Source organism: Salvelinus sp. IW2-2015, unplaced genomic scaffold (assembly GCF_002910315.2).
Source record: "Salvelinus sp. IW2-2015 unplaced genomic scaffold, ASM291031v2 Un_scaffold1141, whole genome shotgun sequence".
Lineage (NCBI taxonomy): Eukaryota > Metazoa > Chordata > Actinopteri > Salmoniformes > Salmonidae > Salvelinus > Salvelinus sp. IW2-2015.
In genome coordinates this window covers 224,108-238,340 of record NW_019942752.1, presented here as the reverse complement: position 1 = coordinate 238,340, position 14,233 = coordinate 224,108, and the positions used below count along the sequence as shown (strand labels likewise).

The 14,233-nt window shown below is 41.8% G+C and overlaps 1 protein-coding gene and 1 long non-coding RNA gene across 2 annotated transcripts in view; one reads left to right on the top strand and one right to left on the bottom strand.

Annotated features, from left to right (window-relative positions):
• LOC112069888 (annexin A11-like) overlaps nt 1-14,233 on the bottom strand; it is a 26,272-nt gene that overhangs the window by 3,906 nt on the left and 8,133 nt on the right. Inside the window, exons 6-11 of the mRNA XM_070438762.1 lie at nt 11,468-11,555; nt 11,099-11,193; nt 10,407-10,520; nt 9,878-9,972; nt 8,089-8,162; nt 6,791-6,849 (exon numbers count right to left, since the gene is read on the bottom strand). Of these exons, the coding sequence (XP_070294863.1) occupies nt 6,791-6,849; nt 8,089-8,162; nt 9,878-9,972; nt 10,407-10,520; nt 11,099-11,193; nt 11,468-11,555 (525 nt within the window). The remainder of the gene's footprint in view (nt 1-6,790; nt 6,850-8,088; nt 8,163-9,877; nt 9,973-10,406; nt 10,521-11,098; nt 11,194-11,467; nt 11,556-14,233) is intronic.
• Nucleotides 974-1,572, top strand: LOC139024184 (uncharacterized). Its single transcript, XR_011475474.1, has 3 exons — nt 974-1,088; nt 1,248-1,306; nt 1,378-1,572. It is a non-coding gene; the product is annotated as an uncharacterized lncRNA (long non-coding RNA).

Genomic DNA, 14,233 nt, shown 5'->3' with positions numbered 1-14,233 from the left:
CGTTGTGTTTAGAACTGGATCGTGTGATCTGGTGTGTTAGAAACTATCGTGTGATGCTGTGTGTTAGAAACTGACGTGTGTGCTGCTGTGTTAGAAACTGATCATGCGATGCTGTGTGTTAGAAACTGATTCATGGTGATTGCCTGTGCTGTTAGAAATGTATGCGCTGCGGGGAGAACATAAGTGGGGACGATGAGTCCCAGTTCAACGCCATACTGTGTTCCAGGAGCAAACCCACTGAGAGCAGGTAGGCTAATCATACTGTGTTCGTAGTAATATACTGTGTTTCCAGTAGTAATCCTACTGTGTTTACCTGAGAGCAGGTAGGTAATCCCTACTGTGTTACCTGAGAGCAGGTAGGTATTCATTACTGCACTGTGTTTATATTACCAAGTCAGTTCTGTTCTTCAAAGGGTTGTTAGTTCTCGTACCAGTTTATACTGTTATGGACAGTACAGTATATGTCTATATTATATATATCTGTATTATATATATCTATTTATATTGTTATATTATATTATACGCTCTGTCTTAATAATATCTATATTATATTATGTCCTATATTGTATACTATTATTATGTCTACTTATATATCTCTTCTTATAATGTGCTATATTATAGTCTGTCTATTATTCAACACTATTTTCTTTACAAACATATGTATTTGCTTATTTATGTGGTTAAACCAAAGTCATAACACCCTGCCTATGTTAAAACAATCTACTACAATGTTATAACAACCTTTGTCCTATGGTTATAACCTTACCACAATGGTATAACGCTTGCTGGGTTTGTTGGCATTGTTATAGCATTATGACGAGGTTTATAACAACCACTGTCCTGTGTTCTTGTTCTGCTAGTGTTCATGAGTACCAGCAGATGAAGTGGTAAGAGACATTGTTGAAGAGCATCCTGCAGGAGATGTCTGGAAAGGCGTGGAGGATGGCAATGGTGGCTGTGGGTAAGTTCAGTAATAACCAGCTGATCACTGCAAGGAGAGAACAAGTGTTGTAATAACCAGCTGGTCACTGCAAGTTGAGAGGAGACAGTGTCTGTAATAACCAGCTGGTCACTGCAAGGAGAGAACAGTGTCTGTAATCCAGCTGGTCCCTGCAAGGAGAGAACAGTGGTCTGTAATAGACCAGCTGGTCACTGCAAGGAAAGAGAACAGTGCTAATACCAGCTGGTCACTGCAAGAGAGAACAGTGGTCTGTAATAACCAGCTGGTCACTGCAAGGAGAGAACAGCTGTCTGTAATAACCAACTGGTCACTGCAAGGAGAGAACAGTGTCTGTAATAACCAGCTGTCCGCAGAGAGAACAGTGTCTGTAGTAACCAGCTGTCACTGCAAGGGGAGAACAGTGTCTGTAATAACAGCTGGTCTGCAAGGAGAGAACAGTGTCTGTAATACAGCTGGTCACTGCAAGGAGAGAACAGTGTCTTAGTAACCAGCTGGTCACTGGCAAGGAGAGACAGTGTGACTTATTCTCAAAGTTCATAACTATCAGTTTTGGGGATCTGAGATCCCCATAGCTGTTGAATGTTTAGAATCAGTTGATTGAGGATCTGATTTGAATCGAGGTGATTGAGGAATCTGATTTGAATCAGGTTGATTGAGGATTGATTTGAATCGTGATTGAGGATTCTGATTTGAATCAAGGTGATTGAGGATCTGAATTTGAATCAGGTGATTGAGGATTGATTTGATCAGGTGATTGAGGATCTGATTTGAATTGGTTGATTGAGGATCTGATTTGCCTCAGGTGATTGAGGATCTACATTTAATTGGTTTGATTGAGGATCGATTTGAAAGTCGGTGATTGAGGATCTGACTTTTGAATTGGTTTGATAGGACAGTGTGCGCCCAAATGGCACCCTTTCTTATCTAGTGCACTACTTTTGCCAGGATCCATAGGGCTTCTATACAGGGAATGTGGGGCATTTCTGACTCCAGCCGGTAAGTAGGTAGTCCCTGTTCTTCTCTATGAACTAAAAGCCTTGTTGTTGTGTTCAGTGAAATGCATCAGGAACACTCCCTGAAACTTTGCAGAGAGGCTGCACAAGTCCATGGCGGAAGAAAGAAACACTGTCCTTACTCTGACTGTGCTCTTATTTGACCCGCGGCACTCCGACCCCTACGCATTCCTGGACTCAACACCGCTGACTCCGCTGATTGGAAATGTCTTTAACCATTTTTAAAGTGTAGCCCTGAGACATGTCCGTAGTTTTTATCACGATAGTGTTTTAGAGCATAATTGTATTTTGACACACACATTTAGACACCAGTGACGGGACCACAAGCCATGTTCAGCTAGCCTTACTGATGACTACCAGTCTGTGCTATTGCTTGTTCCTAGGGGGCTGGCCAAGGACAGGACTCTGGAATTCGGGTCATGGTGACTCGCTCCGAGGTGGACATGCTGGATATCAGACAGGAGCAACCAGAACCTACGGGAAACTCACTGTTCACCGCCATCTCTGTATGTATCCTTCACAAAATACTCACTATGCTCAAATCCCTAATTGTTGGAATCAATCCACTGCTTTTATCTTATGGAGGTAGATTGCTGCAAAATTATGTAAATTTATTGAAATAATAATTCAGCAAGTAAATTATGTTTATTATCTTGGTTGGTTCTGATGGAAAATGTGTCTGTTTAACATGCTGTTCTTGTATGTGCTTTTTATTTTATTTCATCTGAACAGGGTGATACTCTGGGACTACCAGAACTGCCTGCTGAAGCTGTGTGGGAGGAAGTGATTAGAGCGATATGAAGGAAATCCCGAATATCAATCAGGAACAGTGACGTCATAGATCAGAATGACCAGAACATATGAAATCATAAGTGCTATGGCTGTTCTACTCATTCTAATTCATGAGTGTAGTAGTCCATGAGCATGTAACAGACAGATCTTCTATATCTAACTGTGACTATATGTAGTTATTTTGCCAATTTGTGTTCACACCAATAATGTGCTGGTTGATGTATGTAGTTTATTTTTGGCAACTTTGCTGTCTCACACCATATATGTGCCTGCCAGTGACGTATGTAGGATAGACTTTAATTGCTGCATATGCAGATCCGTTATTTGTTATTATATAGTCTTGATTCATTTTCAAAATTTATTTTATTTTTAATCGTGATATCTGTATCCTACTTTCATATGATCAGGGATATGCCATTTAAAAACATGCAGTATATATTGACAAATTATTATATCAGCTAACTGGCCAATACTAAATATGAATATTTCTGATTTGTGTCACACGTGCAAATCTTTTGGATATTTAGATACTATTAAGATATTTTCAAAAAAAAAAGTAGGTTATTATACGCTTTATTGCTGACGCTGATATTCTATGCAAATTAAGCCACTTGTTTACATTTCAAATGAAAGCCAATGATAATTAACTATCACCACACAAAGCTGGTATTTATTTTCTCTTATTGACACCTTTAATAATGGAGCCATTTTTCCATTGTTGTTTCTCCTAATTTAAACAATGTTGCCTTTTTTAGCTGCAGACCCAAAGCCGCATGACCAATGCAACTCTTTCAATGTTTTACCAATCTATTTTTGAAACTGTTTAAGTTCCATGCAAGTCCAATATTTTATGTTTCATTTCATCTTTCACTGCTATTTTCCTAATTAATTTCAATGTAAGCCGTTGTACAACTATTTGCCAATCTTATATTTCATATTTGTTGTCAATATGTTTAACGATTTATTCATTGCATAGGTATATACTGTATAGTTAATTTGATGCCAGTAGAGGGCAGTTGAACACAAGGCTCCACTCGAAGGCTTGGGTAATTGCGAAAATGATATAAATATATCTAATACCGCGTTTGTAACTTATCACAATGGCCCAAACGTTTACAATCATTTGTTGTTGTAATGTTCACCACAGGCCTTATAATGGTGCCCTTCCGTCAAATTAAAATATTTTGACTGGCAATGATTTTCTGTTTCAATTAGATTTTTTGTGCTTCATACACATTCAAATCAAATCAAATGTTAATTTAATATCGCCGCTTCTTACATCCTGATCATCTCAAAAGTGATGTCAGAAACCAGCCTAAAACCGCCAAACAAGCAATGCAGGTGTGAAGCAGGTGTTAACAAACTCCCTAGAAAGGGCCAAGAACCTAGGAAGAACCTAGAGGAACGCGAGGCTATGGGGGGTGGCCAGTCCTTGACATTGATTGTCCTAGCTGGGTGCTAGCTCTGTTTGTGCGCTTTCAAGTGGCCCCGGGGGAAGCATTCTTTTTTTAAAACCGCTTGCATATGGCTGACTTGCTAAATAACAAATGTGGTTTCTAACTGACAATTGAGAGTACAGCTGGCATAGAGGGACAGAATAGCTGATAAGAGGAAATCCGTCATTTCGATGAGACATTTTAAATGAGCGGAGCTAAGACGGGACGTAGTCATAACTATGTGTCTTTAGTCAGCAGCAACCAGTGTTAACCCAACTTTATAATAAAGCGTTGCGTTTGCATATCACGCATTTGCGTCGTGCATTGAGCAGTAGAGGAGAGGCACGTACAGACGTTTGTACACCTGGAGAGACTTTTAGTAGCCTACGGGTGCAGGGAAAATGTGGCCTTTTAATCACATGCATTTTCATACTATTCTACCTCTTATTTTACATGCCTTGGAGACTTTGGCAGAATGTTGTTATTTCATTTATTTTTATTTCCCTTTATTTTAATCCAGGTGGGCCAAGTTGAGAACACGTATCTCATTTCAATTGCGACTGGTCAAGATAAAGCGGAAGCAGTTCGACCACAACCAACACAGAGTTTACACATGGAGTAAAACAAACATACAAGTCAAAATACAGTAGAAAAAAGTCTATATACAATGTGAGCAAGTGAGGTAGATAAAGGAGGCGAAGGCAAAAAAAAGGCATGGTGGCAAAGTAACATACACTATAGCAAGTAAAACACTGGAATGGTAGATTTGCAGTGAAGAATGTGCAAGTAGAGATAGAAATATGGGGTATACCGCAAAAGTGAATCGAAATGGCAGGATACTTTGCCCACTGACAAACTGAGATGTGAGATCATAAAAAACGACAATGTCTTGGATCCATCAATACTATCTAGGTGTGTGGAGACACATATTGTGGCTAGCAATACGGAGGAATTATAGGCTAAATGTGGTTTCCAGTTTCCACGACTCGCCCCCCAACGATGCGTACTACTTGCTGGTGATGGCCGACCCGCTAAGCCAAAACCTATCTCTCTTTTTTTCTGTAAAACCATATTTTGGAAGTCGATCTAATATTTTTGGTACCGCCATAGTGTTCTATTTTCATGCCGCAGCCATTTTCTTTACAACTGTGTTTTCCTTGATTGTATTAAAATATCCGACAAGGCCTGTTTGTCTTGCAATGGCTGCATGCTGTTTTTTTCACGGACAGGATGTTGCTAGGCGCGTTCCGGTTCGTTTATACCTTTTATTGCGCTACAATCCACAGCTTAGGCCATAATAAATAAAAAAATATATATCTATTTATCCTCTGAGGCTAATTGATTGCCTTCTCATGGTGTATGTAGGCTATTTGATTAATGTTATTATGACAGACAGTGCAGTAATTCCATAACTTTGGCAAATGTACATTTCAATGTAGGGGTGTGCAGGTCCTTCAGAACCCTTGCGCGTTATGATTCTATAAGGAAATAAATGAAGTGCAAACGCTGGAGAGATGAGAGTTGCAGGCTCATGTCTATCAGAGGCAGAGAGGGTTCAATAGAAAGTGAAACTCATCTCTAGTTATGTGAGAGATACTGGCGCGCTCTCAAGCAGCCACAGCCACACCAAGCCAAGGCCATACGTTGGTCTCAAACATAGGGTTCAATGTTTGCGCAACCCATAACCTCATGCCGGCCAACCATATTATAAGCCGGGCCTAAAAATCTACTTTTTCACATTACGATTTACATAATTCAGGCGCAGCATACAATATATTTTTGCCACCCACCGTGGTTGTTGTGCTCACAAGAACGGAAGTGGGCCACGGTCTTCTTGTTGGGCAAATTTGTCATTCAACTTTGCCACAAAGTTGTATTCTCTGGATGTATGGTGCATTCAAGACAACTAGGAATTCTGGAAAACAGGTTGAACTCCATAACGTCAGTGATCTGCCAGGTCGGAGCTCTAGCAGAGACCCCAAGTCCCCGACTTGGAATTCCGAGTCAATGGCGCTTTCAAAACTATTTCCCAGTGGAGGCTATTTTTTTTCCAGAGTCCCCACAATGTTTGAACTCGCTGAAGTCTGAGATTTCCAGTTCGAGTTCCAGTTGTTTATCACATGATCAGTTTCTAACACACAGCATCACATGATCAGTTTCTAACACACAGCATCACATGATCAGCTTCTAACAGCATCACATGATCAGTTTCTAACAGCATCACATGATCCGTTTCTAAACACACAGCATCACATGATCAGTTTCTAAACAAACAGCATCACATGATCAGTTTCTAAACAAACAGCATCACATGATCAGTTTCTAACACACACATGAAAACGATCCGTTTCTAACACAACATAATCATTACAAGTCATGAACTGCTTGTCTATGATTATGGAAGCATATCTCTGCCTATATTTTCCAATTACATATTTTTTAAAATAAATAACTTTCAGCCTTAGATAATGCCCACTTTCCTGTTATCCTTTTGCCCTACAGGGTATATAAACAGTATTGTTTGGCATCAGATCTTTAAAACAGTAACAGTTCTATTACATAACCAGAACAAGAAAAAGAGTGTTCACCTGAGCATCCTGTTTGGCTATGTTGATGTCCACTTGTTCCCTCTCGTCTCGATTTCCCTACAAACAGGAAGTGAAGAATTGGTTTACAACAAAAAAAAAGGATTGGATGAGTCTCAAATAACATCCTATATAGTGCACTACGTTTGACCAGGCTAATGCACCCTATTCCCTGTATAGTGCACTATGTAGGGAATAGGGCTCTGGTCTAAAGTAGTGCACTATGTAGGGAATAGGGCTCTGGTCTAAAGTAGTGCCACTATGTAGGGAATAGGGCTCTGGTCTAAAGTAGATGCCAACTATTGTAGGGAATAGGGCTCTGCGTCTAAAGTAGTGCACTATGTAGGGAATAGGGCTCTTGGTAGTACGTAGTTAGTAGATGCACTATGTAGGGAATAGGGCTCTGGTCTAAAGTAGTGCACTATGTAGGGAATAGGCTCTGGTCTATAGTAGTGCACTATGTAGGGAATAGGGGCTCTGGTTTAAAAGTAGTGCACTATGTAGGGAAATAGGGCTCTGGTCAAAAGTAGTGCACTATGTAGGGAATAGGGCTCTGGTCTATAGTAGTGCACTATGTAGGGAATAGGGCTCTGGTCAAAAGGAGTGCACTATGTAGGGAATAGGCTCTGGTCAAAAGTAGTGCACTATGTAGGGAATAGGGCTCTGGTCTAAAGTAGTGCACTATGTAGGGAATAGGCTCTGGTCTAAAGTAGTGCACTATGTAGGAATAGGGCTCTGGTCAAAAGTAGTGCACTATGTGAGGGAATAGGGCTCTTGTCTAAAGTAGTGCACTATGTAGGGAATAGGGTCTGGTCTAAAGTAGTGCACTATGTAGGGAATAGGGCTCTGGTCTTATAGTAGTGTCAACTATGTAGGAATAGGGCTCTGGTCTATAGTAGTGTACTATATAGGGAACAGGTTGCCATTTGGGACGTACTCTCAGAAAGGAAGTGGCTACAGTAGATGTTTATCTTGTTTATTTTATGTTTAGGGCGATAGCAGTTACTATCTACTACAGTAGATGTTTATCTTGAGGCGATAGCAGTTTAATACAAGTATTTTGGTTTCCTGAGTCTTTTTAATCTAGCATTTCAGAACTGTTAACGAAACTAAGGAAATAATATGTGTAGCCATCAGATAGCCAATGGAAAGTGCAAGAGCATCAACTATGTTGAGTACTGGGAAGTTGCCCTAATTAAAATCAGCTTTAGCCTTCACTTTCAAAGCCGTTACTCAATGATAACGATTAACAACATATCAAATCAACATATTAAAAACCATTAACAACACATCAACGTGTTGACAGAGGGAGACGAGGAGCCTACGGAAGTGTCCTGAATGTTCATTAATGATGGCATCCTCCAGTTTCACCATACTCGAAACACACAGCATTTACTGATACCCTGAAAACAACATTTCAGCCCCACCTGAAACAAACTGCTTTCAGCCCTACCCTGAAACACACTGCCTTTCAGCCCTACCCTGAAACAAACTGCTTTCAGCCCCTACCTGAAACAAACTGCCTTTCAGCCCTACCCTGAAACAAACTGCCTTCAGCCCCTACCCTGAAACAAACTGCCTTTCAGCCCTACCCTGAAACAAACTGCTTTCAGCCCTACTCTGAAACACACTGCTTTCAGCCCTACCCTAACACCCAGCCTTTCAGCCCTCCTGAAACACACTGCCTTTCAGCCCTACCTGAACAAACTGCCTTTCAGCCCTACCCTGAAACACACAGCTTCAGCCCTACCCTGAAACACACAGCCCTTTCAGCCTACTCTGAAACACACTGCCTTTCAGCCCTACCACTGAAACACACTGCTTTTCAGCCCTTACTCCTGAAACAAACTGCTTTTCAGCCCTACTCTTGAAACACACTGCTTTTCAGCCCTTACTCTGAAACAAACTGCCTTCAGCCCTACTCTGAAACAAACTGCCTTTCAGCCCTACTCTGAAACAAACTGCCTTTCAGCCCTACCCTGAAACAAACTGCTTTTCAGCCCTACCCTGAAACACACTGCCTTTTCAGCCCTACTCTGAAACACACTCGCTTTTCAACCCTACTCTGAAACACACTGCTTTTCAACCCTACTCTAAAACACCTGCTTTTCACCCTACTCTGAACACACTGCTTTTCAGCCCTACTCTAAAAACACACTGCCTTTCAGCCCTACCTAAAACAAACTTGCCTTTCAGACCCTACCCTGAAACAACTGCCTTTCAGCCCATACCCTGAAACAAACTGCCTTTCCCCTACTCTGAAACACACTGCCTTTCAGCCCTACCCTGAAACAAACTGCCTTTCAGCCCTACTCTGAAACACACTGCCTTTCCAGCCCTTACTCTGAACAAACTGCCTTCAGCCTACTCTGAAACAAACTGCTTTCAGCCCTACTCTGAAACCACACTGCCTTTCACCCTACTCTGAAACAAACTGCCTTTCAGCCTACCCTGAAACACACTACCTTTCAGCAGCCTACCCTGAAACCACTGTCTTTTCAGCCCTACCCTGAAACACACTGCTTTTCAGCCCTACTCTTGAAACACACAACTGCCTTCAGCCCATCTCTGAAACAAACTCCTTTCAGCCCTACCCTGAAACAAACTGCCTTTCAGCCCTACTCTGAAACAAACTGCCTTTTCAGCCCTACCCTGATAACAACTGCCTTTCAGCCACCCTGAACACATCTGCCTTTCAGCCCTACTCTGAAACTAAACTGCCTTTTTCAGCCCTACCCTGAAACAAACTGCCTTTCAGCCCTACCCTGAAACAAACTGCCTTTCAGCCCTACCCTGAAACACACTGCCTTTCAGCCCTACCCTGAAACAAATTGCTTTTCAGCCCTACCCTGAAACACACTGCCTTTCAGCCCTACTCTGAAACACAAAGCATTTCAGATTATCACAAAAGTAAATGTGTCTAGCTGCCTTCCCAACACATAACCGGTCAAAATGTATCAACATAGCTAAGACACATTTACTTGTATGACAAACTGGCAATGCTTTGTGTTTCACGAGTATGAATTGAAAATGCTGTGTGTTTCAGAATATGGATGAAATACTGTGTGTTTTCAGGAGTAGGCCAGACACTTACCGTTTTTGTAAATTTGATTAATTTCTCTGATTTCTGCATTGGAGCGAGATGACAGGATCTCAATCAGACAGGCCTCATCGGTACCTGCACCCTGTCCAGAGAACAAAACAGGTTAAAGGGAACATTTAAGGTGTATACATGTTACAAGTAAAAACATTTACTAAAATCGAATGACTAAGAATCATCTTGAAGATAAGAATATTTATTGTCCAAGTATGCTACAATCAAAAGCAACATTTTCTTGATACAGTAACTACGGCAAGCTAAATTGATTTTGTACAATGTCTGAGCAATGAACAATTCACGACCCCCACATGCCTGACTTTTGTCTTTAAAAATTGAGCTTTTCTTTCTGTTCCTTACTGAGATGACTCACTAAAAAAGAGACCCAAAAAGGTGGCTACTATAAAGAAAATCTGGGATGTGTTCAGTAGGAAGACTGAACACAGTCTTGTCCAATAATATAAGAACTTCTAATGAACATGACCCCCGGTGTAGAGAAGAATGAATAACAGCCCAACTCACCGCTATGGCTTCTTTGAGTTGAGATGTATCAAACTTGGCTGGTGTCTGCAACATGGCAATAGCCAGCTTCTCAAAGTTCCCAGTCAGCTCAGACTTTAGATCGTGGAATAAATCCTGTGAAATAGAAGATTGTGTAAGAGGTCACGCAAGATGTGCCCTAAATGGCACCCTATTCCCTTTATAGTGCACTACTTTTAACCAGAGCCCTATTCCCTTTATAGTGCACTACTTTTAACCAGAGCCTTGAGCAAGGCACGTCCACAACAACGGCTCTATCCTGAATATATAAATATTTGGGGTCACTTAGAAATGTCCTTGTTTTTGAAAGAAAATCAAACATTTTTGTCCATTAAAATAACATCAAATTGATCAGAAATACAGTGTAGACATTGTTAATGTTGTAAATGACTATTGTAGCTGGAAACGGCTGATTTGTAATGAGAATATCTACATAGGCGTACAGAGGCCCATTATCAGCAACCATCACTCCTGTGTTCCAATGGCACGTTAGTGTTAGCTAATCCAAGTTTATCATTTTAAAAGGCTAATTGATCATTAAAAGACCCTTTCGCAATTAGGCCAGCATCCCGGAGTCTCCTCTTCACTGTTGATGTTGAGACAGGTGTTGAACTCCAACAATATAGGGAACCACACAACAATATAGGGAACCATTACTGCAGTGTAAACCTCACCTTCCCATAAGTGGTTTTGTAGGCTGCAACCATTGGAACCCTCTGCTTGTTTGAGCGGCTCCCAAGAATCTCAATTATAGCTGCCTCATCCGTGCCTGTTGAAAATAATCTATTAATATTATTGTTACCAGTTTAACTGATAGTAAATTGAATGTGTATCACTAAATAATGTGTTCTTAATTGTAGAATATTCAACACGTMCAAATCTAGCCATAGAAAGTTTATATTTATAGAAGATTTACAGAATCGAATAAAATAAACTTAATTTTTTCCCAGAAGGAACTTCAGRTAAATAATGTGTTATTAGATTTGTACTTGAATGTCATTATCCATGATATAAGTGAATGTCTGTAATGATGAAGTACTGACCAAAGCCCTTCATGGCCTTGCGGAGGACTTCCACATCCCTCAGAGGGTCCGCACCTGGATAGTCCTTAATAACACCCCTGTAGCCTCTCTAATGACAAATACAAGAAAATACTGACACTGAAGCAAGCAAATACTGAAACTGAAGATTAGAAATACTGAAACTGAAGATTAGAAATACTGAAACTGAAGATTAGAAGTACTGAAACTGAAGATTAGAAATACTGAAACTGAAGATTAGAAATACTGAAACTGAAGATTAGAAATACTGAAACTGAAGAAAGGGAAACAGCTTTGTAAAGCATATTAGAAATCAAAAAATCCAATGTAAAAATAAATTGTAACACTGAGTAATGGTTCGATTGATTTCACGTTGAAGACCAAACAACAATATAGAGGACTCTTCACGTTGATGGCAGGTGAATAAGGAGTGCCGAACACACCTCCATTCCTGGCATGTAAGTGGTTGGTACAATGGGCCGGGGCTCCACCAGGGTAGCCAGGCATGGGCTGCTGTCCTGGGTGTAGGCGCCGCCCGGGGTACCCTGGGGTACCTGGGGCAGGAACCCACCGGCGGTACCCCTGGGGTTGACCATGGGGAGGACAGCCTGGCGTCCCGGGGTGACCCTGGGGCAGGACCACCTGGTACCCTGGGGTTGACCTGGAGCAGGACAGCCTGGCGTACCCTGGGGGCGATTAACCTCCACCGTGGCTGGCAGGAAAAGGGAGACTGATTAGCTGGGTCACGTTACTTGGACTCTGGTATTGTGGCCCAATGCCACTCTATTCCCTACATATGCACGACTTTAGAACCCAGGCCCACCCTGATTCCCTACATAGCTGCACTACTTAGACAGGGCCCACCCTATTCCCTACATAGGTGCACTACTTTAGACCAGGCCCACCCTATTCCCTACACTAGTGCACTACTTAGCAGGGGCGCCACCCTATTGCCCTACATAGTGCACTCAAATTTTAGACCAGGGCGCCACCCTAGTTCTACAAGTCGCACTACTTGGTGACCAGGGCCCCACCCTATTGCCGCTACATAGTTCCCTTTTGACCCAAGGCCCATAGGAACTAGGTTGCCATTTGCTGCCTCGAGAGAAACGCTTAGGTACAATTTAGGCCTGTGGCAAACAAATAATGCAGTACTAGGGATAGAGGAGTGACCATGCAGTACTAGGGAGGAGGGAGACATGTAGGTACTAGGGATAGAGGAGTGAACCATGCAGGTACTAGGGATAGAGGCAGTGACGACTGTAGGTACATAGAGATTAGAGGATGACATGTACAGGTTACTAGGGATAGAGGAGTGACCATTGCAGGTTACTAGGGATAGAGGAGTGACCATGCGTCTAGGATGGAGGACGTGGACCAGTGTAGGTACTAGGGAATGGAGGCAGTGACCTGTAGGTACTAGGGATGGAGGAGGACCATGTAGGTACTTAGGGAGGGAGGAGTGACCATTAGGTACTAGGGGATGGGGAGACCATGTAGGTACTAGGGATAGGGAGTGCCATGGAGCGTACTTAGGGATGGGAGTGACCATTGCAGGTACTAGGATAGAGGAGGTGACCATGCAAGAGTAACTAAGGAGATAGAGGAGGGGACAATTGGTAACGTACTAGGGATTGGAGCGAGTGACCATGGCAGGTACTAGGGATAGAGGAGTGACAGTTGCAGGATACTAGGATTGAGGAGTGACCATGCGAGGTACTAGGATAGAGAGTGACAGCAGGTACTAGGGCATGGAGGAGGTACCATGCAGCGTACTGGGGATAGAGGAGTAACCATGCAGGTACTAGCGATGTGAGCATGTGGATCTGGGCAGAAGAGATGTTCGCTCGTTGTTTTGTCTGTAAGTTTGTTTTTAGATGTTCTTAGTTTGTATTGGTGTGGGACAAAACTGCAAACTGAAATATTATATTAAAATAAAAAAGAATAGGGTTCATTTGAGACTAACAGACTCGCACGTGTTACAGGGAGTGGAGATGACGTGCGTAGACTGAGAGCTGATTTAGAGGCTTCAAGTATTCGGTACATAACTTGCTCTAGTTACTGTAGTAAGATAAGTTATATTGACCATGCCACCAGCAGGGCTCCACCCCAACCACCTGGAGAACAAAGCACAGAGAGTGGTGCATCTTTTAAGTAGAATATGTTAAGTATTCGAAACACAGGATAACTTCAAATATGATCGTTTATCCAGTTTTCGCAGTTGCTTTTGAGAACATTTTAAATATCTAACATTCTACATAAAAGCACATTTTTTTTTTTCATGAAGTTACAACACAGTATCTCATCTGAAGAGACGCATTATTAAAAAAATCATTAGTAAGTGGAGACTAACCAGTAACAGGGTTGAATGCATTTAAATAAGCCATAAATCTCATTGAGACAGTGGGGGAATGGAATATTTTGTGTGCAACCAGGAGGGCAATGAACGCAAGCTTGCACAACAAACAAATGTAGAAGGTGTACCAAAACTTTTCTAGCTGTCTAACTATGGATAACGGCGTTTGACGTCGTTTGCTCCAAGCCGCCCACATTTTCCACACAAAACACCCAGAAAATGACCAAAAATGAAGCGCCAGACTCACCTGCTTTAACGCCTAATGAGTGTACTATTAGAATTCGATGATTCTCTTTAGGAGAAAAAACATTGGTTTTTCTTAAAGGAATACGTTATTACCCTATTAACAAGAGCCAGTTCAATGTAACAGTTTGACCTGAGGACATACGTAAATGATTCACTACTCTCTCTCC